General features: G+C 42.7%; 1 protein-coding gene across 9 annotated transcripts in view; it reads left to right on the top strand.

Annotated features, from left to right (window-relative positions):
- The window catches only part of LOC110523465 (phosphatidylserine decarboxylase proenzyme, mitochondrial), a 41,411-nt gene that overhangs the window by 10,278 nt on the left and 6,457 nt on the right, over window positions 1-24,676 (top strand). For 2 of the 9 annotated variants that reach the window (XM_090234235.1, XM_090234236.1), the window contains 6 exons: window positions 10,749-11,175; window positions 16,135-16,300; window positions 23,137-23,373; window positions 23,563-23,710; window positions 23,936-24,085; window positions 24,405-24,565. In XM_090234235.1, coding sequence (XP_090090361.1) covers window positions 11,123-11,175; window positions 16,135-16,300; window positions 23,137-23,373; window positions 23,563-23,710; window positions 23,936-24,085; window positions 24,405-24,565 — 915 coding nt within the window. In that variant the 5' untranslated portion in view covers window positions 10,749-11,122. Of the gene's footprint in view, window positions 1-6,299; window positions 6,664-10,748; window positions 11,358-16,134; window positions 16,301-23,136; window positions 23,374-23,562; window positions 23,711-23,935; window positions 24,086-24,404; window positions 24,566-24,676 lie in introns of those variants that run through there. The other 7 variants (XM_021602167.3, XM_021602165.3, XM_090234234.1 and 4 more) reach the window with 7 other exon arrangements.

Here is a 24,676-nt window from a genome sequence, read left to right as displayed (position 1 = left end):
AAACATGTCAAACGATGTACTGAATCAATCTTTAGAATGTTGTTTACATATATCTTGAATAACGTTCCAACCGGAGAATTAGAATGACTTCAAATGAGCGGTGGAACGCAGGTGCTTCCCCTGTGAACGCGCATAGTGAATGCATGGTCAACTCGTGGCAGTGGTGACCATTTCCTGTGTCATTTGAACCCCCTTCACATTAGTCATCAGACAAAGTTCTATTGACTGTTGACATCTAGTGGAAGGCGTAGGAAGTGAAAACTCATCCATATCTCGCTGTAATTTCATTGAGAGCTTGGTTGAAAATCTGCCACCCCCAGAAGAAAAAAAACAGGAAGTGGAATTTCTCAGGTTTTTGCCTGCTATATGAGTCCTGTTATACCCACAGACATAATTCAAACAGTTTTAGAAACTTCAGAGTGTTTTCTATCCAACACTAATAATATGCATATATTAGCAACTCCGAGTGAGGAGCTGGCCGTTTACAATGGGCACCTTTTCATCCAAACTACTCAATACTGCCCCTGCAGCCATAAAAAGTGAATCTGTCCTCTCTGGACTTCCGTAAGTCATAGCTTGAAATTATGCCCGATGTCTTCGTCAGTTTTAGTGCTACATTTTCATTCTGTCTATTTTTTTTCGAGTGCAGAACTAGGCTTATTTGGTCTATCCCTTTGTCTCTAATGCCTTACAAGTTGTTGACCTAATCAAACTCGTTTGGAACAGCTGGATTAGCAAACCTATTCCAGAAGTGATACGGAGGCTCATTCCGTGGGATTTTGTTGGAATAGTGATCTTTTAAGTGTACGTAGTGTTAGTGTCATAGGAGTAATCCCGACAGGCCCAATGTCGGTGTGTCATGGTAGTAAGCGCAACAAGCTCCACGTAGCCTATTGTTTGTTTAGGCTATTTAACATGGGAGACGGCCAAGTGTCAAAATAGGTGATGTCATTGCAGATAACCAACAACCATAAGATCAGACCGATCAGAAGGACCAAGCGTACGCCTGTTTTTCATGCCATTTCTGTGACCTTTCCCCTCTCTTTCTGTGGTGTAATCATCTTACCATACATGTGTTAGTCTTTGACTTGGTCTTACAGTATCTATCAAATCACTGGGAGTCTTTTAGGCGCACATGCAAGTAAAATGGTCGCACTGTAGAGCCCTGTGTAGCCTATATATGAAGCAATATAGAGCTCTATGCTAGCACAAATTATCATGGGGAAAGCCCAGGGTTGCAATATTGCATTTGCAGGTGTTGGCACTGTGTACGTTTTGAGGTCAGGTGGTAGCCTGAAAGGTCCATGTTGAATGCTTAAGGGAAAAGGTTTAAGTGATATAGGCTAAATCATGACTTTGTAGAGTCTAAAACAGGGTTCCTGAATTTGGCCTGCTGGTGATTTTAATTTGCCCCCCCCCCCCCCCCCCAAGTTTTCTGAGCAAAAAATAAGTTAAATAAAATAATACTTACAAAATTAGCATTTTTGTTCTTGGACATGATTGTAATATCACCAGGAAATGAGCTCAGTGCTTTTTCTTTATTTAGGAAATCTGTTCACAAGTATTTCCACGCATAAATAGGCATATGCAGTGCTTGACATGGGCAGGAGCTCACCGGAGCAAAGTACCGACACCTCACATTTTCTAGTGCTTGAGCTCCTGCTCATCTTATAGAATATCATCTCAAAAGTATTGTGGAGCTCCTGCACCTAAATATAAACTGGGGCTCAAGTCTGGGGCTCCCGAGTGGCGCAGCGGTCTAAGGCACTGCATCTCAGTGCTAGATGGCGTCACCACAGACACCCTGTTTCGAATCCAGCCGGTATCACAACCGGATGTGATTGGGAGTCCCATAAGGCGGCACACAATTGGCCCAGCGTCGTCCAAGTTGTCCAGGTTTGGACGGTGTAGGCCGTCATTGTATTTAAGAATTTGTTCTTAACTGACTTGCCTAGTTAAATAAAATACAAATAAATAAATATATATATATATATATATATATATATATATATATATATATATAAATCATTTTTTAAGTCAAGCTCTGGGCATATGTGATCATATACCAAAGTATTAATGGTTTGAAAGTATTCTGTTTTTCTCATACTATATCTGTTTCGGTTTCTTGCAGTCGTTTTGCAGTGTACAAATTATTAATACCTATGTTCCGACCATCTGCTCAAGGAAAAATCGTCCCACAGCTGAATGTGATTTGGACCCCTGGTCGAGGACTTGTGCCACTGGCACATAATTATGTAATTTTACAGATACCATGGGACCGTATGAGAATTGAAAAAAGCACAGAAGGCATCACTTCAAATTGTCTTCTCTTCATTTTATGTACATTCATTAACCAAATAACATACAGAAAATAAATGGAATCTCCCCCAACCCTGTAAAAATGTATCCTATGCCATTTCTATCCTCTCTCACTCTGTAGAATCAGTACTGTTGTTTATGCACCATAGTCGCTTTTATACTGTTATACTACTGTGACCCAGAGAGAATTTCTTTTGACATAATTGTCCTTGACAAAATACCCCCTGTAAACTGTTTCACTTCTGTATGTAAAGGAACTAATCTTATGTAAATGAACAGATTGGTGGGCTTATTTGCTTTAGCTACAAAAGTGTGAATATTTATACGGCAGTACTGTAATAAATACTTGCCTATTTTGATGTGTACCCTTTGGGGGCCTGGTATGCAGACTTTCTCAATAGGGCTTTGCAATGAATTGAGTGTGGGGTGAGGTTCTGTCACAGTGCAAATGGAAGCTCATTGGCTAGTTTGGGGATTGGGTTAGGGAATTTCCCAGACTTAAGTTGAAGTTTTTGTCTCGCTATATTGTAAATAAGCATGGAACTGTCAACGTGGTGGACTTTTGGTCGCACCCCCTTTTGAACTGTCCAATACAACATGCGACTATCAGAAAGTGACTTGGCAAGGTCCCCTGGTCACTGTCAAGGTCAGCATTGTCATCATGGCATCTCAACTTACCACCGTGACTATGAAGACACACACACACACACACTCACCTTATATTAGTGCTGAGCAATTAACCAAAATGTTGGTTTATTTTGTTTTTTAAATAACTGACTGAAGTCCAAGTATTTGAATTCCATGTTTTTTTGTGCACTCAACGCACCATGTGTGCTGTTTCTTTATAGAGATTTGTCTCTGGGATATGTTGTCCCAACTCATCTTAGTTAAGCGCCGAAAGATGGTAATTAACTACAATGACCAGAATCCATTGTGCCTGTTCTCATTGGTTCTTTCTGGGCAAGCCTGTGGGGCAGGCAGACAGACATGGAGAGGAAGAGCAATAGAGCGACACAAGGGGAATAAAGAGCGGTTGTTTAGGTCTACACGACAGTACATGTAATTGATTGATAGTTGTTATTTAGCCGTGTTAAAAGTATGCCTGATCTACTTTTGAAGAACTACCGCTATGGTTAGCCTGAAGGATGACTCTGGGGAGCTATAGCCTGAGCAGAGATTATATGAGGACTTGAATCAAATATTAAGTCATCAAATAAAAAACAATTATATACAGAACTGAAATATTTGATTAAAGTAATGTGAATAAAGGATGGTTTATTAATAAGTGATATGCTGTAATGGCCAATCACTACCATCATTTGTTTTTTGTTACAGCATTGAAAACCGTGATTTATATGAACCGACCTCAAAAAGCACTTATTGCTCAGCACTACTGTGGACACACACACACACTTGTCAGAGAGTTAGGCTCACACTTCACAAGTTTAATTTGGCTTCTCAAAGACCCACATGCATATGACCTCCTAACAATGGCCTGAGTTCTTCTCAGGGTGAATCTGGGCTGAGACGCGAATGGAATGGTAATGAGCAGACTAGACAGGGGCTCTCAATTTCCCTTCCGACAAGCCAAAGACAGCATTCTGAGCCAGCTACAGGGAAATTGGGGATAGGAGCATTTCCTGTCTCACACTCTCTACAGACAGATTTATCAGTTCCTCTTTGGGTAAAGACAGAGGTATTGTAGAATGGATAAATGCAGATATACACTACTGTTCAAGTTTGGGGTCACTTGTTTTTGAAATGTCATCAAATTGATCAGAAATACGGTGTAGACATTTCTAATGTTGTAAATGACTATTGTAGCTGGAAATGGCTGATTTTTAAAATAAAAATATGAAGTTGAATATATACATAGGCTCATTATCAGAAGCGTTGTTAGCTAATCCAAGTGTATCATTTTTTTTAAAAGGCTCATTGATCATTAGAAAACCCTTTTGCAATTATGTTAGCATAGCTGAAAACTGTCCTGATTTAAAAAAGCATTAACTGGCCTTCTTTAGACTAGTTGAGTATCTGGAGCATCAGCATTTGTAGGTTTGATTACAGGCTCAAAATGGCCAGAAACAAATAACTTTCTTCTGAAACTCTTCAGTCTATTCTTGTTCTGAGAAATGAAGACTCGGACCGATATTGCCGATAGTCCCTTTACACCAGTCGCCACTCTCCGCCTCGCCACGAGCACTGCACCATGCCAAGGAATGTCAATCTGTGGAAATCACCAGCAGCAGCAAACCAGCTCATTCTCCAACAGAAAGGTGCAGTTTTGAGAAGTGGTTGACTGACACAGTGACCAAAATCAAACTCCTATTGAAAATATTAGTTTTAGTTAATTCACTAATATTAAGGCTTGTGTCGACTTTCCCGGATATGCATGCAATAAGCAAGCTAGCTAACCAGATTGCTATGTGACCTATTAGCAAAGATTACAATAACTAACCCTTTCATCTGTGCTGTTAGCTATATTAGCTACTATGCTAGTTGGCTAGATTTTAGATGGTCCTAAGATATTAGATGGGAGGTAATAGAAAACGTAGCTAGCTTTAGCTGGTTATCATTTTGAACATGCACCATTTTCGGCAATGAGCCATCAGACTTGCGATGTAATGTTAGCTATTTACTGGTGTGCTGATCTGACCAGCCGCAATTGTGTGCATAAATTGTAAGGATAACCAGATTTAGACGACTGTTTAGTCGATAGGCTTGATGAAGATTTCTTAAGTTAACAGTAGCAAAACAAAAAATCATGGTAAACAAGATACCTTTCTGATTCTGTCTGAGTGGAATGATCCATTTGGATGGCACAGTTCATCAGTCTAAGACATATGCAACTGAAATTGTATATGGTCATATTATGTAAGAACAATGGTGCAATACAAATAATATTATTTTATAAGCTAATGCACTTTATCTCGCATTGCATAGTGGTTGCTGTCCACGGTTCTGAAACACATCAGTGCGCTGTTGAATTGGCGCCTTTTCCTTGACTGTGTTGCTATGTGCATATTAGCGAAGTTAACCACCATATTGGTGTTAAGAGCAATGCGGCGGAGGCAGCAGCAGAGTTAGGAGACGAAAACAGCCCTTGCCTTAATTGTCTAAGAAAAGAGAGGATAGAGGAAACCCCAACTTAATTAGTTCTATAATCAATAGCCTAACTGTTAAATGTGCCTGGCTTTAGAGATCATCCATATATATCTACAGAAATAAGACCAATCCTGATTTATGTTGACTGTTTGAGTGTTTGGTTGAAAGCCCACTGATTCCGTGAGCACCAAGTCTCACACAACAATTTCACAAATTCGGCAGTTTTTAATCTTTACTATGCTGTGATTAACGCTTTGCACTTTTTTTTTCATTAGTCCAGCCTCCCTGGTATTATTTCTAATTTATTTACTGTTTACACTTCCAAATTGTCAAAAATATATTTATAATAATAATAACGCTCTTTTTCCCTGATCTTGTTGTTGTTATTATAATAATGTCATTGTCATTAGTAAGCTTAGTATAGCAGCCAAAGTTTGGACACACCTACTCATTCCAGGGTTTTGATTTGTACTATTTTCTGCATTGTAGAATAATAGTGAAGACATCAAAACTATTACATAACACACATGGAATCATGTAGTAACCAAAAGTGTTATCCCTATTTGGTCAAATGTGTTTATCTTCTGTATACCAACCTTACCTTGTCACAACATAAATGATTGGCACAAATGCATTACAGACAAAAATCTTCAGTTTACATATATTTTAAAAACATTAACATGAATAGATACTTTTCTTTGAATGGAAATATAATACACCCATTTTATAAAGAGATTTACCATTCAAATAAATGGTGGCCCAATGCCCTATTAAGACATTTTTGTGTTGGTGTTTCCTTTATTTTGGCAGTTACATGTACATGGCTGCTTGTAGGCTTAGTTGATTACACAGTGCTATCTGTACTGTACACATTTGAATATTTGTGAAGTCTAGTTCATCACCCCAAACTTATCGTTAAGATGGCCCCACTGTCAATTTGATGAATGATGAGATGATTATCGTATTACTGCTGTAGATTCTGCAGTAGATTTGTGCAGTTGGACCATTAGGCTACTTTGGCATGTGGTGAGTCAGATGACATCACCCAGCAATTATAGTCCCTTGAACGTGATATCTGCCCGCCCACCCTCTAGTCTCTTAAAGGGCTTGTCCAGCCTGTACGCAGGACTTTATTGTGTGAGAGTAGAGGGTACTGACTAGCCTTCACCTTTAACTAGCACGCAGTGAGAGACTTAACTTCCCCTTTGTCAATTTGATTCACTCTTCAGACAACAGAAGGTAATGTTCGGAGTTTCTTTTTTGAAAATGGAAAAACACAATTTTAGATTGAAGTTGTATAATGCATTATCTGAAATATGTAACTATGTTTATGGAAGTGTTCAATGTAATCTAATTCAACAGAATATTGTTTAATAGGGAACTGTTACAGGAAGTGGTAACAAAATCCAAAGTGAATTTTGGGATAAACAGAATCTGTACTTAAGTATTACTTTGACACTTCCTATGTCTTTACAGTAACTGTTATGAGTAGATTACTCATAACAGTAGTCCATAGCATCAGTGTGTCAGATAAGGAAGGAAGTGGGTGTTGTCCTGCTTTTAGGGACCGGCTCCCTGTTTGGTGAAGACTTGCGTTGCTTGAGAGACTAATAGTGTTAACTGAAGACTCACCACCAAAAAAGGTGCAACATCAGACTGATGGATAAACAATATTGAGAAAATAGTTGGACGCTCTGGGAGTATAGTGTGCTATTTTTCTAAAGAGGCCTTCTAGGTCGTGTTTTCATACTTTTTGGGACCGGCGGGGACCTTGTTTGTGATAGCAAATTCATTATTGAGCCCCTCATCAGCACACAACTCGTGTTAGATAAAAATAGCATATGAGTTTTACTATAACTTTGGCAGTGCATGGCCAGATCAACCAATATTAAAGGCCCGCCTCTTGGCATCGGAGAGAGAACTTTGCCGTTTTCAAGCGAATTTCCTGAAATTCTATACATTTATCATAGTTCAGACATATTTTTTGTTGTCGCTTTAATGCTAATATCCTGCAATTCTACACATTTTGCTATGCGGCAGAGAACTTTGCAGTTTTAAATCTTAAATTACAGTACATTTAGGTAAAACAATGAAATGGGGGGGTGGATACAAAATGTTATCATGTTGGTAACTGTATAATTAGTGGAGTACTGTGGATACCAGGCCCATGTTGCTCAGTGTTAAAGGAAAATTCCACCCCAAAACTATCTTTTGGTATTTGTTTCATTAGTACATTGTTGATATAGTGCCATTTATTTTTGTTGCATATCAGCAATCAAGTTTTCAAGATGTATAATATAGAAATACAGCCGGTATGATGCATTATTTCACTTCAAAATATTTAGTATTTATTAAAACGATGAATAATGTTTTGTAAACGAGTTCATGCCAACAAATCCAATACAAAAACTATGTTTAATAAGCACAACTTTTTTTATTTTGAAACAATCAGACCAGGGGTCCTGTTTCTTTTACGCTTGCTACGTTAGGTTAGGCGTGAAAAAACACTGCAGCAACCTGAATGGCTGAACATGATATGCAACATCCGCAATTAGCATTTAGCCTCTCTAGCACGGTGGGAGAAAATGGTGTTTTCATAAAGTCCACTTTTTTTTTCACCTTCTCACCATTACAGTTGAAGTCGGAAGTTTACATACACTTAGGTTGGAGTTATTAAAACTTGTTTTTCAACCACTCCACAAATGTCTTGTTAGCAAACTATAGTTTTGGCAAGTCCGTTAGGACATCTGCTTTGTGCATGACACGATCTTAGAAGCTTCTGATAGGCTAATTGACATAATTTGAGGTAATTGGAGTTGTACCTGTGGATGTATTTCAAGGCCTACCTTCAAACTCAGTGCCTCTTTGCTTGACATCATGGGAAACTCAAAATAAATTAGCCAAGACCTCAGAAAGCGAATTATAGACCTCCACAAGTCTGGTTTCTCCTTGGGAGCAATTTCCAAATGCCTGAAGGTACCACGTTCACCTGTACAAACAATAGTATGCAAGTCTAAACACCATGGGACCACGCAGCTGTCATACCGCTCAGGAAAGAGACGCGTTCTGCCTCCTGGAGATTAACATACTTTGGTGCGAAAAGTGCAAATCAATCCCAGAACAACAGGAAAGAACCTTGTGAAGATGCTGGAGGAAACGGGTACAAAAGTATCTAGATCCACAGTAAAACGAGTCCTATAACGACATAACCTGAAAGGCCGCTCAGTAAGGAAGAAGCCACTGCTCCAAGACCGCCATAAAAAAGCCAGACTACGGTTTGCAACTGCACATGGGGACAAAGATCGTACTTTTTGGAGAAATGTCCTCTGGTCTGATGAACCAAAAATAGAACTGTTTGGCCATAATGACCATCGTTATGTTTGGAGGAAAAAGGAGGAGGCTTGCAAGCCGAAGAACACCATCCCAACCGTGAAGCACAAGGATGGCAGCATCATGTTGTGGGCGTGCTTTGCTGCAAGATGGATTGGTGCATTTCACAAAATAGATGGCATCATGAGGGAGGAAAATTATGTGGATATATTGAAGCAACATCTCAAGACATTAGTCAGGAAGTTAAAGCTTGGTCACAAATGGCTTCCAAATGGACAATGACCCCAAGCATACTTCCAAAGTTGTGGCAAAATGGCTTAAGGACAACAAAGTCAAGGTATTGGAGTGGCCATCACAAAGCCCTGACCTCAATCCTATAGAAAAGTTGTGGGCAGAACTGAAAAAGGGGCCTACAAACCTGACTCAGTTACACCAGCTTTGTCTGGAGGAATGGGCCAAAATTCACCCTTATTCAACTTATTGTGGGATGCTTGTGGAAGGCTACCTGAAACATTTGACCCAATTTAAAACATTTAAAGGCAATGCTATCAAACACGAATTTAGTGTTTGTAAACCTCTGACCTCCTGGGAATGTGATGAAATAAATAAAAGCTGAAAGAAATCATTCTCTCTACTATTATTCTGACATTTCACATTCTTAAAATAAAGTGGTGATCCTAACTGACAGGGAATTTTTTACTAAGATTAAATATCAGGAATTGTGATAAACTGAGTTTAAATGTATTTGGCTAAGGTGTATGTAAACTTCCGACTTCAACTGTAATAAAGTTGAGGAAGTTGAAGCCTTTGCAGCCTGAATGGAGAAAGTACGAACCGGTAGCCGGGACACTCGAGTGGATTACCGGCTGGCCACATCAAGCCCTTTATGGATCTCCCATAGTGGAGCTTGACTGCCATTTGACAAATAACAATATTTTAGCTCTTATCCATAATAATCTCATCATGTAGACTAGCCAACCAACACAGCCTACCCACACTGTCTGTGAGCTGTTGGCTAGAGTGCAGGTGCCAGGACCAGAGCAGGCACATTTGATATTTAACAGTTTTTGTGACAAAATTATCAGTGCAGTTGAAAATGTGATGGTAACACATTGAACTTTTAGATTTTTATTCAGTGCATGAAATTTTTTAAGCGAAAAAGTACATTTTGTGCACACCACGTCATCATGCACAGATTTGTAAACACCACTGGTGAGGAAATGCACATTTTTTTAATGCACATTTTTGAACATTCAAATGAAAATCTGTCGCCAATGGGATGGAAACCTAGCTAATAAGATCATGATCTGTTATCTCTTCACTCCCTGCTGTTTTGTAAATAGTGAATCATTTCAGAATGTTAAGTGTCATTGTTAGACATCTGTTGTCTGACTGGTATTTTTAGGGATGGTTTTAAAAGGCTACTGAAGATGCATTTCAGCCCTTTGAACCGTAATTAATGTAACTGACACCAAACCAAAGGGATTATTTGCAAGTGCGTGAAAGCAATTTTTTGTGTTAAACAAGACATGAGATTTTGTCGAGAGGCTATTTTGGAAAAGTCAGACAAGTAAGAAAGCTGATGGGCTTTAATAATAGACATTCATTTAACCACGTTATCTTCATGGTAACCAATGCTTAACGTTCTGAAATGATTCACTCTTAACAAAACAACAGGGAATGAATAGATAGACTAATTGTCATAATCTGCTAATTTCTGTTATTCCTGTGGTTAGGAGAAAGGGTCCAGATGCCCTCCCCATCAGCTGATTGTAGGATAGGATAAAGTAGGAAGCAGTGGAGTCTAGCCAGGCTTTCAAAACAGGCCAAAACCTAAGTTAAATAAACAAGGTACGGCAAGCATCCTTATGGAAAGAATGACAAATTATACTGTTACACAACACTTATTAGCAGTATAGGGGAGCGGCCAGGAATCTTTAACAGGGTCCATGAACACTATAGCTGATGGGATTTTTTTTCTCTCTCTCATCAAGCTGCCCCTCCCCCCAGGCAGACCAGTCCTCCTCCAGTCTCTCACTGTCACCAGTCTGCTGCAGCTCCTCTCAGATCAGCTGTGAAACAGTCACCCCACCTTCTGGCACCCAGGCTCTGCCCTCTGGTACAAAATAAGGCCCCTGGAACCCTGAGAGAGCGAGAGAGAGAAATGACAGAGAGCGAAGAGAGGGAGCGAACGGATTACCCCCCTTCACCACGTCACATCCATCCTACCAGAGAAGGGGGCCGGGCTTGAGAATAGCAGAGCGAGAGAACAAGATCCAGCGAGAGAACAGACGTGTGCACACTGAGCGAGAGAGAGGCAGCCCCAGTGAGAGAAGTGTCTGTAATCCCCCCCACACCTTCAGTGATAATGTGTCAGAGCAGGAACCTGCAGCGGGCAGCAGCGCGGAGCTCAGGGAAATGGTGAGATGCTGCAAGTCTTTGCACAGCCCTCCGTCTTGCTACAATCTCCACAGAGTTAGGGTTGATGTGCGCCGGCTCCGGCCGATCAGCTCCTCTGGGGAGCAGGGGGGAGTCAGCGGCGGCAACAGCTCAGGCCAGGGCAACCAGGGGGCCCAAGCACTCAGCCACAGGAACCGATTCAGGTATGCTGAGAGAGAGAGGGAACGAGATGAATGACTACAGGATGACTTGACGTGTGTGTATAACATGCCTGCTGTACATGAGAGAGAGGACTGACATGGAGAGGGAATGAATGGTACTTAGCCTATATAGGGACTGTTTACAGTACATGAGTGGTAGAGATGGATTGAAAGAGCCTGAGAGGGATGACTTGAGCGAGCATAGAGGGAACTATTAATGTAATGTTCTGTCGTTAGATTGAAGGTGTGGTTTGTGAGTGGGTGGTTGTGTTGTGTACTTTGTGTTGAGCTGTGTCCTGGCTGCTTCATGAGCATGGGGACAAGTGTGAGCCAAGGGGGTGACTATTGAGTGGGTACAGTTGGTCTGCACTCCCAAAGCCCCCTCAATGTTTTTTTGTCTCGCGCTCTCTCTCTCTCTCTCTCTCTTTCTCTCTGTGTGTCCCAGGCAGCACAAAGCCTCTGTTTGGCCTAATTGCAACGTAATGTCCTTAAGCCCTGAACAGGCAAGCCAGTCAAAGGGTTGAACAAAGCATCTGGTCCAGCCTTACCCTGCCAGCCTCAGAAGTGGTCCTGAAAGAAGTAACGGAGAGATGGAGTTTTCAATAGCTGCATGAAGGCTAAGACTCAGCTTGTGTGGATAGAGGCAGGAGAGAGAGAATGCTATGCAGTCAGTGATTGGCTAATATGTGCCTGCATTGAGGAAGAGAGGGGGGTGCTGCTGGAGCGTGCGTTTTGTGTGATAGAGAGCGAGCTAGAGACGGGATAGCCAGGAAATTTTTTAAAAGGGTAGAAGTGTATTCTTTACATGTTGACTTTGTTACTTTTGTGGCATTTATCCGAGTGGCTGGGATGTTTAAGCTGTACGATGGCTGAAACCAAGGCATATGACAGGTTATGGTAAAGAAGTATTTAAAATGTTCTGCACTGGTAGACTTCTATGAGAATTGAGATTCAATTACATTTAAATTATTTCTTTGCCTTTTTTATATCCTTTTATAAAGGAGTTAAACATTATGCAAATAACTTTGTTTAGGCAAAATTAGCTATATTAGCTCTACTCTTATATGCTGCTGTGAGTAGTAAATATTGCTCTCCTGTTTAGAGTTTAGAAAAGATGAGTGGCCCAGTGTCACACTCTGCAGTCCAAACCAGGCCAGCCAACTGTGAGGAGAGCAGTCGCCAGCTCCAATACACTACCTACTGAACGGCACCATGCAGCCACATCAGCAGCATGCCTCAGTGGAAGTCATCCCCTATCCAGACATCTGTGTAGCCAAAGTAATCAGAGATGTGATTTTCCTTGATGACTCAATAATTCCAGGTTTCTAGAATCAGGTGTATCTTAGATCTCTTGCTGTGGATCATTAGATTTGTTGATGACCTTTTTCCCCCTCTGATTGTTATGTTGTGGTGATCAAACCCTTGAGAAATTAGACCGTAAAAGATGGTGATAGGACTGTCTGTGTAGACCCACTGAACCGCACAGCTCCACACACTGCTCCGGATCTAAAAACCATCCTCAGATCTGTGTGTGTGTGTGTTGTGGAACAATATGGGCAGTGTTCTGTCTGTGCTGGGGACAATCGTTAAGCACTGTCTGTAGTTTCACAAAGGGTGCATCAACACCAACCTGTAAAGCACCATTCAATTGATCTGATTCAGCTCTGATGCAAAACAGGTCTATAATGACACATGGATTAAAGACACAACAGGGCCACTGACCGACCTGTGAGTGTGTCATCAAATCAAATATTTATTTGTCACGTGCCAAATAAAACAGGTATTGACCTTACTGTGAAATACTTACTTACAAGCCCTTAACCAACAGTGCAGTTCAATAAATAGAGTTTAATAAAATATTTAGTCAATCAGATAAAAGGTAACAGTAGAATTGCATAACAATAATGCGGCTATATACAGGGGGCCCGGTACTGAGTTAATGTGCGGGGTATAGGTTAGTCAAGGTGATTTGTACATGTAGGTTAGGGCTAAAGTGACTGCATAGATGATAACCAGCGAGTAGCTGTAGTGTAAAAAAAAAAGAGGGGGGAATCAATGTAAGTAGTCCAGGTGTCCATTTGATTAATTGTTCAGCATTCTTATAGCTTGGGGGTAGAATTTGTTAAGGAGCCTTTTGGACCTAGACTTGGCGATCCCGTACCGCTTGCCGTGCGGTAGCAGAGAGACACGTCTATGACTTGGGTGACTGGAGTCTTTGACAATTTTTTGGGGCCTTCCTCTGACACTGCCTAGTATATGAGGCGGCAGGGTAGCCTAGTGGTTAGAGCGTTGGACTGGTAACCGGAAGGTTGCAAGTTCAAACCCCCGAGCTGACAAGGTACAAATCAGTCGTTCTGCCCCTGAACAGGCACTTCCTAGGCCGTCATTGAAAATAAGAATTTGTACTTAACTGACTTGCCTAGTTAAATAAAGGCAAAATGAAATATAGGTCCTGGATGGCAGGAAGCGTGGCTCCAGTGATGTATTGGGCCGTACACATTACCCTCTGTAGCGCCTTATGGTCAGATGCCGAGCAGTTGCCATACCAGGCGGTGATGCAACCGGTCAGGATGCTCTCGATGGTGCAGCTGTAGAACTTTGTGAGGATCTGGGAGGGATCCTCACAGAACCAGGGCATGCCAAATAGAACCAGGGCATGCCAAATAGTTTGTCTCCTGAGGGGGGAAAGGTGTTGTTGTGCCCTCTTCACGACTGTCTTGGTGTGTTTGAACCATGATAGTTTGTTGGTGATGTGGACACCAAGGAACTTGAAACTCTCGACCCGCTCCACTTCAGCCCCATCCCGCAGTGACTGTGAATGGGGGGCCTGTTCGGTACTCCTTTTCCTGTAGTCCACGATCATCTCCTTTGTCTTGCTCACATTGAGGGAGAGATTGTTGGCATGGCACCACGCTGACAGGCCTTTGACCTCCTCCCTAATGGTTGTCTCGTCATTGTCGGTGATCAGGCTGTTGTCATCAGCAAACTTAATGTTGGTGTTGGAGTCGTGCTTAGCCACACAGTCATGGGTGAACAGGGAGTACAGGAGGGTACTAAGCATGCACCCCTGAGGGGAACCGGTGTTGAGGATCAGCGTAGCAGATGTGTTGTTGCCTACCCTCACTACCTGGGGGTGGCCCGTCTGGAAGTCCAAGATCCAGTTGCAGAGGGAGGTGTTTAGTCCCAGGGTCCTTAGCTTAGTTATGTTAGTGTTTCAGGATCAACTGTTGTAATTGAACGTGTCCAGTCCTACTCTATTGTTGTTATTAGACTTGCCTCCTCGGTTTGGCCTACAGGTCACCTCTAGTCGGCAGTGTCTATGTGTATGCCAGTGGCAGGTGTTAAGGTGCTGCTGACTGTCTATTAGGGTGTCAGTGTTTGTCTCTTATCCTGATTAGAGTGGACTGGTATTCTTTAGGCCTATAGATAGCTGTACAGCAGAATGTATTATACCCCCTCTCTCCCCCTTCCCTCCCTTTTCAGGCCTGTTAGCTCTGGCTCATCACTCTCAGGGCCAAGTATGATCCACTTCCCCTGACATGCTGAAGCTTATGTGGACATAGCAGAGCCATTCGTTCATTATTATTTGAAAATGTGTATACTATAAAATAAATAATTTGGGTATGCAAAAAAATCAAAAAATATGTATGAATGTACAATTTTTTTTTTTTTTTACATACCCAAATACCTACTATTTAGAACGCAAGTGCGGGTATTCAGACACGGCCTGTGGTTTTGGACAAAGACGGTGGTTTTGCACATTGCGTGCGTTGGATGTCCCTTGTTGCGGTAACATTGGCCTCCCCCCTTTAGAGTCCACTGCTGCATCACTGCTGCCCTAGTTGGTCCTATTGTACAGAACCAGGGCAATACATCACAGCCACTTAAGCCTATTTTAATAGACTGTTTTACAGTGCAGCCAGGCATATTCATGCGCAGATGATTTGATTTGGCTGTTGGGTGGATATGCTGTTTCTATGCATTTTATGCGGTGTGTTGACCATCCACACTATGACAAGCACAAGGTTTGTCATCAAAATCCTGCTAAGCGAAGGCTAAGGCTAACTTATTTTTTAGCCATTTTAACAAGGCATATTGAGAGATCTGGATGGATGGTTGTTAGGCATTAGGATATTTTAAAGACACACAGTTGGCCTGACTAAAAGCAGTCTGAAGAGTAGGGTGGATTCTGTGTGAAATATGAATATATGAGGAGTTTCTTAGGAAACTAATCATGTGGTGGTTTGGATGAGATACTGTAGAAGAGTACCATCTGCATTGTTGAAGAGAGTTTGGGGATACAGTGGGGAGGATGTGTGCAGTCAGAACATGTGAACGTACAGTAGCCTATTTCCTGATAGGAATGTGTTGTGTGATTGTGTTTGACCAGTATAAAGTAAGAGGGCATCATTGTGTCATTTTGTTTTTCCCATTATGCCGGTATTTAACATGTCTTTGTGTAGGACCATTGTGTCATGTCCCTTGTGTGGACATAGGTATGCGCATTATTCGCGTGCTTTGCCTGTGTGGGTGTTTGTGGGGTAGAGAGTCTGTGGTGAATGTGTGAGCCTCTGTCCTGCCTGCTGGGCTGTCTGCCTGCCGGGTGGACTGCTGGCGGTGTCCCTGCCTGCCTGCCTGTCGGTGTCCCTGCCTGTCGGTCTGCCTGCCTGCCTGTCGTCTGTCTGTCGTCTTTCAGTGTTTCTGTACTGAGACTGTTTTGTGTGTACTATGTATACACGGCCATACCTGTGCCAACCCAGCATTTTGTATGGTTGCCTAGGTTGCAGTTCCCTCAGTTGGCCTTGCGGCGTCGTCTTGGCCAGTTGAGCTGCATGTCCCGGCCCGCCTTGCGGCTGCGCTCATGGCCGCTCAGCTTCCTCTACTACTTCCTGACCTTCGGTGCACTCAAGCCCCTGGCAAAGGTTGGCTGGAGACCAACAAGCAGGGTGAGTATTTACCTGCTAACAGATGCTGCATAATTTATTTGTGTATATCTGGGGGTTTGTGTGTGAATGTCAATCTCAGCATCCAGGGGTACCAACTCTTAGAATACTTGTGGAGTAGATTGAGAGTTCCTCTCTTACAAGGTAACGTACAACGTGAACACTTAAAAAGCAATATCATCACTCTAATAACCCCTATGGTCGTTAGTTTCCCCTGCGTCGTGACGCTAGGTTTTCTCGGTTAGAGGTGGTCTGTTAGAGGCACTGATGTGGGTGCGTAGGGATGGGCACAGTTATTTAAATATCCGAACAGCATTTGATTACTTGTATTTACTTATTGAGCCTTTATTTAACAAGGCAAGTCAGTTAAGAACTAAATCATATTTTCAATGACGGCCTAGGAACAGGGGGTGACCTTGATCATTTATTGTTAAAACGAGAGGCTGCCTGGATCTTTAACTTAAAGACCCTTGCGCCCTTCGGTGATTTTCTTGTGATTTTGCCATTGTAATTGTTTGTAAGCTTGTGTAGTCAAATAATCTATGATCGCATGCTATCCATTTGTTTGTATGCTATTTTAATATTTGATAATTAACCAATGATATTAGGCCACGATTACAGACACCTGTGTCTTTTGACACTACATAATCGAGTCATCCCGCAGTGTTTGTGATTATACCATGATGAAGACAGCTTGGCTGTCGAAACGTTGGTAATTACATTTTTGCATCTTAGCTCCTAGAGTGTGCGGCTCTCTTTTATTTTCAAGGCCTAGGAACAGTGCCTGTTCAGGGGCAGAACGACAGATTTGTACCTTGTCAGCTCGGGGATTTGAACTTGCAACCTTTAAGTTTACTAGTCCAATGCGCTAACCAGCCGCCCCATGTTATGGCAAGAACAGCTGAAATAAGCATAGAGAAACAAAGAGCATAAGAGAAACGACAGTCCATCATTACTTTAAGACATGAAGGTCAGTCAGTCCAGAAAATTTCAAGACCTTTTGAAAGTTTCTTCAAGTGCAGTTGCAAAAACCATCAAGCACTATAATGAAACTGGCTCTCACGAGGACCGCCACAGGAAAGGAAGACCCAGAGTTGCCTCTGCTGCAGAGGATAAGTTAATTAGTTACCAGACTCAAAAAATGCTTCCCAGAGTTCAAGTAAAAAACACATCACAACATCAACTGTTCAGAGAAGACTGCGTGATATCAGGCCTTCAATGTCAAATTGCTGCAAAGAAATTTCTACTAAAGGACACCAATAATAAGAAGAGACTTGCTTCGGCAAAGAAACACGAGCAATGGACATTCAACCAGTAGAAATTTGTCATTTTGGTCTGAGATTAAAGACTTTTGGTTCCAACCGCTGTGTCTTTGTGACGCAGAGTAGGTGAATGGATGATCTCTGCATGTGTGGTTCCTACCATGAAGCATGGAGGAGGTGTGGAGGTGCTTTGTTGGTGACCGTCTGATTTTATTTAGAATTCAATGCACACTTAATCAGCATGACTTGCCCAGCATTCTGCAGTGATACACCATCCCATCTGGTTTTCGCTTAGTGGAACTATCATATGTTTTTCAACAGGACAATGACCCAAAACACACCTCCAGGCTGTGTAAGGGCTATTTGACCAATAAAGAGAGTGATGGAGTGCTGCGCCAGAACCTGGCCTCCATAATTACCTAAACTCAACCCAATTTGAGATGGTATGAGTTGGACCGCAGTGTGAAGGAAAAGCAGCCAACAAGTGCTCAGCATATGTGGGAACTCCTTCAAGACTGTTGGAAAAGCATTCCTTCAAGCTCTGAGAGAATGCCAAGAGTGTGCAAAGCTGTTATCAAAGTGTGGCTACTTTGAAGAATCTCAAATATAAAATCTATTTTGGTTACTACATGATTTCATAATTTTTGTCTTCACTATTAGTCTACAATGTAGAAAATAGTATAAAAAAATTAAAAACCCTTGAATGAGTAGGTGTCATAACTTTTGACCTGTACTGTATCTGTCTGCCTTTTTTTAATGTAAAGACTTTGTATGAAATGTAATAAAATTATTAGACTATGCCATTATACATTTTAATAAAACAATAGTTTCATGAGTGCGCCCCATTTAATAATAATAAAATGTATCGGTAGCCTACACACTTTTCACTCTTGTCAATCAAAGCATTACCGTCAGAGGCTCCATGTGTAGCAAGTGAAGTGAGAGATTTTTAATCAATGTAAAATGGATTTACAATTATGGAATTAAGTTGGCTAAATTAGGAGTAGGCTTCAATGATCAACCAACTGGTAGGCAGTTTAATATGAAAGAGTTGTTGTCATCAAGGACGCACAACAAAATGGCCTCAATTAGCCCAGCTAGCTAGCTGGCTTACTAACTTAACTGACTAACGTAGCTAGCTAGCTCCTTTACATCAAGACACACACTACCAGATGAGAGGATAGAGACCCTATCGCAGCAACAGGTTTGTCTATCTCCCTCCATGTCAGACACACCCGCCCCTGGTCCTCTCGCTCCCCTCCCCCACCCGTCTGTGCTGAGGGCACAGTCCCCACCCCCACCCGCCTGTACATAGTGCACTGCCTCTCCTGAGACGAATAGTGAAATCATTTAAAATGCCCATCCTTGTGTGAGGTGTAACCCCCCCCCCCCCCCCCCCCCCCGACACAGATGGCTGGACCCATATGGACCTGCAGAGCTTCCCTGTACAGGCTCTACCGTACAGCCTATCAAAGGCCCTTTGTGTGGGCCACACAATAACAGAGAAATGCTTTGTTTTGTTCTTCTGCTTTGCTCGCTCGTGCTGTCATAGTCACAGGGTGACTGAGTGCACTTAGTTTCAATGGACGCTGTTTTTCCCTTACCATCAGCCAATAAGCATTTAATGTTAATGAAATGTTGATCTATTCCACCTCCCCTGGACCATTTTTCAAAGGGGGAACTCAGTCGTGGAGATGGAACTTGTCTGCCATCCATAGCGTCTGCTGATCTCATTTTCTGCAGTTTGGACATTATCTGTGATTTATCTTTAGCTACAGGAGCTAACTACCTGTGAGTTATGTGGGTGGATCTAGACTCAGCAGGCAGCACCGGTGGCTTAAATTCAGGACGGTGTGTACTCTATATACAAAAGTATGGTTACTCCTTCAAATTAGTGGATTCTGCTTTTTCAGCAACACCTGTTGCTGACGGGTGTATATAAACTGAGCACAAAGCCATGCAATCTCCATAGACAAACATTGACAGTAGAATGGCCTTACTGAAGAGCTCTGACTTTCAACGTGGCACCGTCATAGGATGCCACCTTTCCAACAAGTCAGTTTGTTAAATTTCTGCAATACTTTAGCTTCCCCGGTCGACTGTAAGTGTTGTTATTGTGAAGTGGAAATGTCTAGGAGCAACAACAGCTCAGCTGTGAAGTGGTAGGCCCCACAAGCTCACAGAACAGGACCGCCGTGTGCTGAAGTGCGCAGCGCATAAAAATTGTCTGTCCTTGGTTGCAACACTCACTATAGACTTCCAAACTACCTCTGGAAGCAAAGTCAGGAGCTTCATGAAATGGGTTTCCTTTGCCGAGCAGCCGCACACAAGCCTAAGATCACCATTTGCATCGCCAAGCGTTGGCTGGAGTGGTGTAAAGCTCGCCGCCATTGAACTCTGGAGCAGTGGAAACGCGTTCTCTGGAGTGATGAATCACGCTTCACAATCTGGCCGTCTGATGGACAAATCTGGGTTTGGCGGATGCCAGGAGAATGCTACCTGCCCCAATGCATAGTGCCACCTGTAATGTTTGGTGGAGGAGGAATAATGGTCTGGGGCTGTTTTTCATGGTTTGGGCTAGGCCCCTTAGTTCCAGTGAAGGGAAATCTTAACACTACAGCATACAATGACATTCTCGACGATTCTGTACTTTCAACTTTGGCAACAGTTTGGGGAAGGCTGTTTCAGCATGACAATGCCCCCGTGAACAAAGCGAGGGCCATACAGAAATGGTTTGTCGATCGGTGTGGAAGAACTTAACTGTCCTGCACAGAGCTCTGACCTCAACCCCATCGAACACCTATGGGATGAATTGGTACGCCGACTGCGAGCCAGGCCTCATTGCCCAACATCAGTGCCTGACCTCACTAATGCTCTTGTGCCTGATTGGAAGCATGTCCCCACAGCAGTGTTTCAACATCTAGCGGAAAGCCTTCCCAGAAGAGTAGAGGCTGTTATAGCATCAAAGGGGGGACCAAATCCATATTAATGCCCATGATTTTGTAATGAGATGTTTGATAAGCAGGTGTTCACATACTTTTGGTCATGTAGGGTACTTCTCTATCAATCATATTGAATAATTTTGTCAGCTCATTTCATCAGTTTGATCTGTACGTTATAGTTCATCTGCAATGTTCCGTATGTTGCGACCAGGAAAACTGGAAAATGCATTTTTTGAGGAACCGAATCGGAACCGGAAGTGAACTATACTGTTCCGGAACAGAACCGTTATTTTAAAAGCTTGGGAATAATGTTATTTTACTTTCCGGGAACTTTCTTTCTCATCAACAAAGTGCCTATGCAAAGCCCTCACTCTGTCACTCAAACTTGTTCCAATGTCTGCCTGCCAGCTTCAAATCTTTGCCAGTGAGTGTATAGGCTACCTGCGCTTCCCCCTCCAAAGCATAGGCTACTGTAGCCTACTGACGTTACAAGCGTGGTACAGAAATTAGGGACAGATTTTTTTTATTAGATTTAGAATGGATTAACTTTTTCAATGTTCGTTAAAGATACTATAGTTACTATAGTAACGTTTCACATTGGATTTATTAACTACTAAAAGGTAAGACGTGTTTTTATTTAAATTCTGGTGCCTCTGCATCCACAAGCTTGTTAGCTAGCTAGCTGTGGTCCAACGTTAAGTCAACTCTCTGAAGGTCGAAGACATTCAAAGTTCCCTCATAAAAGCCGCTCCTCCGTAGGTATAATTCTTTGGGCCTAATTCAGATAGTGCATGTCATAAGATGCCCAACACTTCAAACCAAGCCTCCTTCTCCACCCTTTCTTGCTCCCTCCCCATTCGCAAAACTTGTCGCATCTCGCACCCAAATTTGTCTCTCCAATGCATGTGAACAACTATGACTTGCTTCCTCCATAGCAAGCTGCTCTATGCGCACTGATTGGATCAGAAAGGAACGAAATAAACATTCACTTTTGGGGGGTTTGAGTCAGTTCAGAACTTAATTTTGCTGGCTGGAAGGGGGGAAAAAATAATGGTTCTGTTCAGAACGAAATGATTGGAAAATAATTTGGGTTGTAACCCACATTAATTAAGCCCCAGTATTTCTCCCTACGTTTGTATTTCTGTTCAGTCTGAACTCTGATCACCTTCATGGTTTTTAATTTAGCCCTGAACTCCATGTGGATTGAGCCACACTGTGGATCAAATGGATTTTCTAGGCCCTTTTCCCCTCCTACTTACCTACCTACCTACCTACCTACCTACCTACCTGTTTAACTCCTATTCTATTTTAAGTCTATTTTAAATCTGCCATTGTGTTTATTAATTATTCTGTCCTCGCATCTGAGGCCATGTAAAAAAAAATATATATATATATATATTGTGCCGCGGTCTGTTCGTAGCCGTGTTGGACTTGGACGGATTTGATCCTGTAGGCTGCAGATCCCTAAAGTGCACAGTCAACTAATTATAATTAACAAGGCTTGCTTCCACACATCATCATTAGCCCGGTATTAAATTAATCATGTTTTGCGTATTTAACCCCATCTATATCATCAGATATCTTGCAACATCCGATTCGCAACATTTTCGAAGGGGAGGATAGGTAAGCTTTATTAGAGCCCTTTTCTCCTCCTTCCTCATGTCAGCTGGTCCAGAACCTGACTAATCCACTTAGCTAGGCAGAAGCTATTGATGATGCCAGCCTGGCCCAGCGAACAGCTAGAAGCAGCAGCAGCAGCAGCAGCAAGTCAAGCAGCAAATCATATGGATCGCTCAGGCGATAGAGGAGTCTAAACAGTCCTGACTGCTTGCAGGTGCTAGGAGGGTCAGATCATCAGATCGCTTTGTCACTCTTCACTTCAACGCACACTGAATTTCGTACTTCACATTGTAAGTGTCTCTGCGTGAGTCGCAGATGGATGTTCTACACCTGTGCAGAGAAGTCAAGTGACAGGCGGCTCCTTCAACTTGACTGGTCACATCTCATGGATACGGAGATGTAGGAATCAATGAACTTTCGATTCATTTGTTTGTTTTTTTGATGCTGCTGCTCAGATGTGGTTGTGTTTTGGTGAGTGCAGCTTAGGGCTAGGTTTATGTTTAGATATCCTTAAAGCCGTGAATTGATGGCTTTGTATGCGACTGAAACTTTGCAGTTATCTGGAAAAGTTGAATTTGCAACCTGTTCACTTTAGGATTTTACAATGCACCTGTAAACTAAGACAGAACTTCAGGTGTGCAAAAGTTTGATTTATTCAGGCACCTTAAAACGCTGTCAACACCTCAACCTTACTACCTGTCCCGCACATGGTCTTGATGCAATTCACCTAGTGATATGGGAGGCTAATACTTTTATTCAAGATGTCAACTTGCCTTCAATAGCCTTGTCTGCTAGGGTTCTAGCTTCTCCTTCTAGAGTTCTCCCAGTAGAGAAGAAGTTGCCCGGTGCCAGATCTGTTTGTGCACTGTTGCCAACTCCTATGGTCGTTTGGTGTAACAATGACCATAGGAGTTGGCCAGACCACAAAAACAAGGAGCCAGGATGTAGCCAATGTGAGAACATGGAGTTTAGCTATGTGTAGTGTAACCCAACATTCTCCTCCTCCTTCGTTCAGGTTGCTCTGTACAAGACCATCCCGACACGGCTGCTGTCTCGGGCCTGGGGTCGGCTGAACCAGGTGGAGCTGCCGACCTGGCTGAGGAAGCCAGTCTACAGTCTGTATATCTGGACGTTTGGTGTCAACATGCAGGAGGCTGCTGTGGAAGACCTAATTCAATACAGGAACCTGGGAGAATTCTTTAGACGGAAACTCAAACCAGCTATCCGGCCCGTGTGTGACTCACACTGCGTGGTAAGTGTGTGTTTGTGCGTGCATGCATGTTCACAGGTATATGTGACCTGTCTGTCTGTGTGTGAACGGTGTGTATGAATTTGAACTACTCTTCCTGCTCTGTGTCTGATCAGAGTTGTCTCTACTGGCTTTTATACACACAGAGGAGTAGATCCCTGGCTAAAGCCATAATGTCTGTGTGCTTTTCAGATCAGCCCAGCAGATGGGAAGATCCTGCACTTTGGGCGGGTGCGGAACTGTGAGGTGGAGCAAGTCAAAGGAGTCACATACTCTTTGGAGACCTTCCTGGGACCACACACCTGGGCTGAGGCCATCAACAGTACCATCAAGCCATCAAGTGAATACCTCTACCCTTTCCCCCTCCTGGTCTAATGCCCAATCCCAATTTGACCCTTAATCCCCCCTACCTCCTTTAGACTTGTTGATCTCAAAGGATTGGAAGGAAATATTACACGTATGTTATAGACCTAATAGACTCAGAGATTAGGGCTCATTTAGGATTGGTTTGTATGACACACCTTGCCTGCTGACCAGAACGGTGGATGTATGTGTGTTTTCCCAGATGAAGAGGACCCCAGCTCGTTTCAGGACCTGCTGGTGACTAAAGAGGGGAATGAGCTGTTCCACTGTGTGGTGTACCTGGCTCCAGGAGATTACCACTGCTTCCACTCCCCCACAGACTGGAGGGTGGCCCACAGAAGACACTTCCCTGGTCAGTACCCTGTTAGGACTGTCCTACTAATACAATACGCATCATATATAAACACCAGAATTACTCTGCTATGGTAGGATGATGCTAGGACAATCCCAGGATGTCCAGGACACACACCATAATCATTCTACATACTCAGACTTGCCATGCTGCACCTTTCACCCTCACTCCTATCTGATCTAAAATGGCACAGTCCTAAAAATCATATTTGGTGTATAAATATGGTGCTGCTTGCAGTGTTTGTATTATACCTCATGTTTTGTGTCATGTCTGTATAGCTGTGTATTTACCTCCTGCTCCCTGTCTGTGTCCCTCCCAGGCTCTCTGATGTCAGTGAACCCTGGCGTGGCCCGCTGGATCAAAGAACTGTTCTGCCATAACGAGAGGGTGGTGTTGAGCGGAGAGTGGACGCACGGCTTCTTCTCCCTCACCGCTGTAGGGGCCACCAACGTGGGCTCCATACGTATCTACTTTGACAAGGTTAGTTAGCGCTACAGCCCACTTAGGGTGAATGTTTACTAGTCTGACCCATAGACATTAAAACCAGTAGATAGTGATAGCGCAGACGTCATCGTGAGATTTTCATAGAAG

Source organism: Oncorhynchus mykiss, chromosome 5, assembly GCF_057628025.1.
Source record: "Oncorhynchus mykiss isolate SJ-2025 chromosome 5, ASM5762802v1, whole genome shotgun sequence".
Taxonomy (NCBI): Eukaryota; Metazoa; Chordata; class Actinopteri; order Salmoniformes; family Salmonidae; genus Oncorhynchus; species Oncorhynchus mykiss.
Note: the sequence above shows the minus strand (reverse complement) of the source record. Positions and strands in the feature narration are given on the sequence as shown.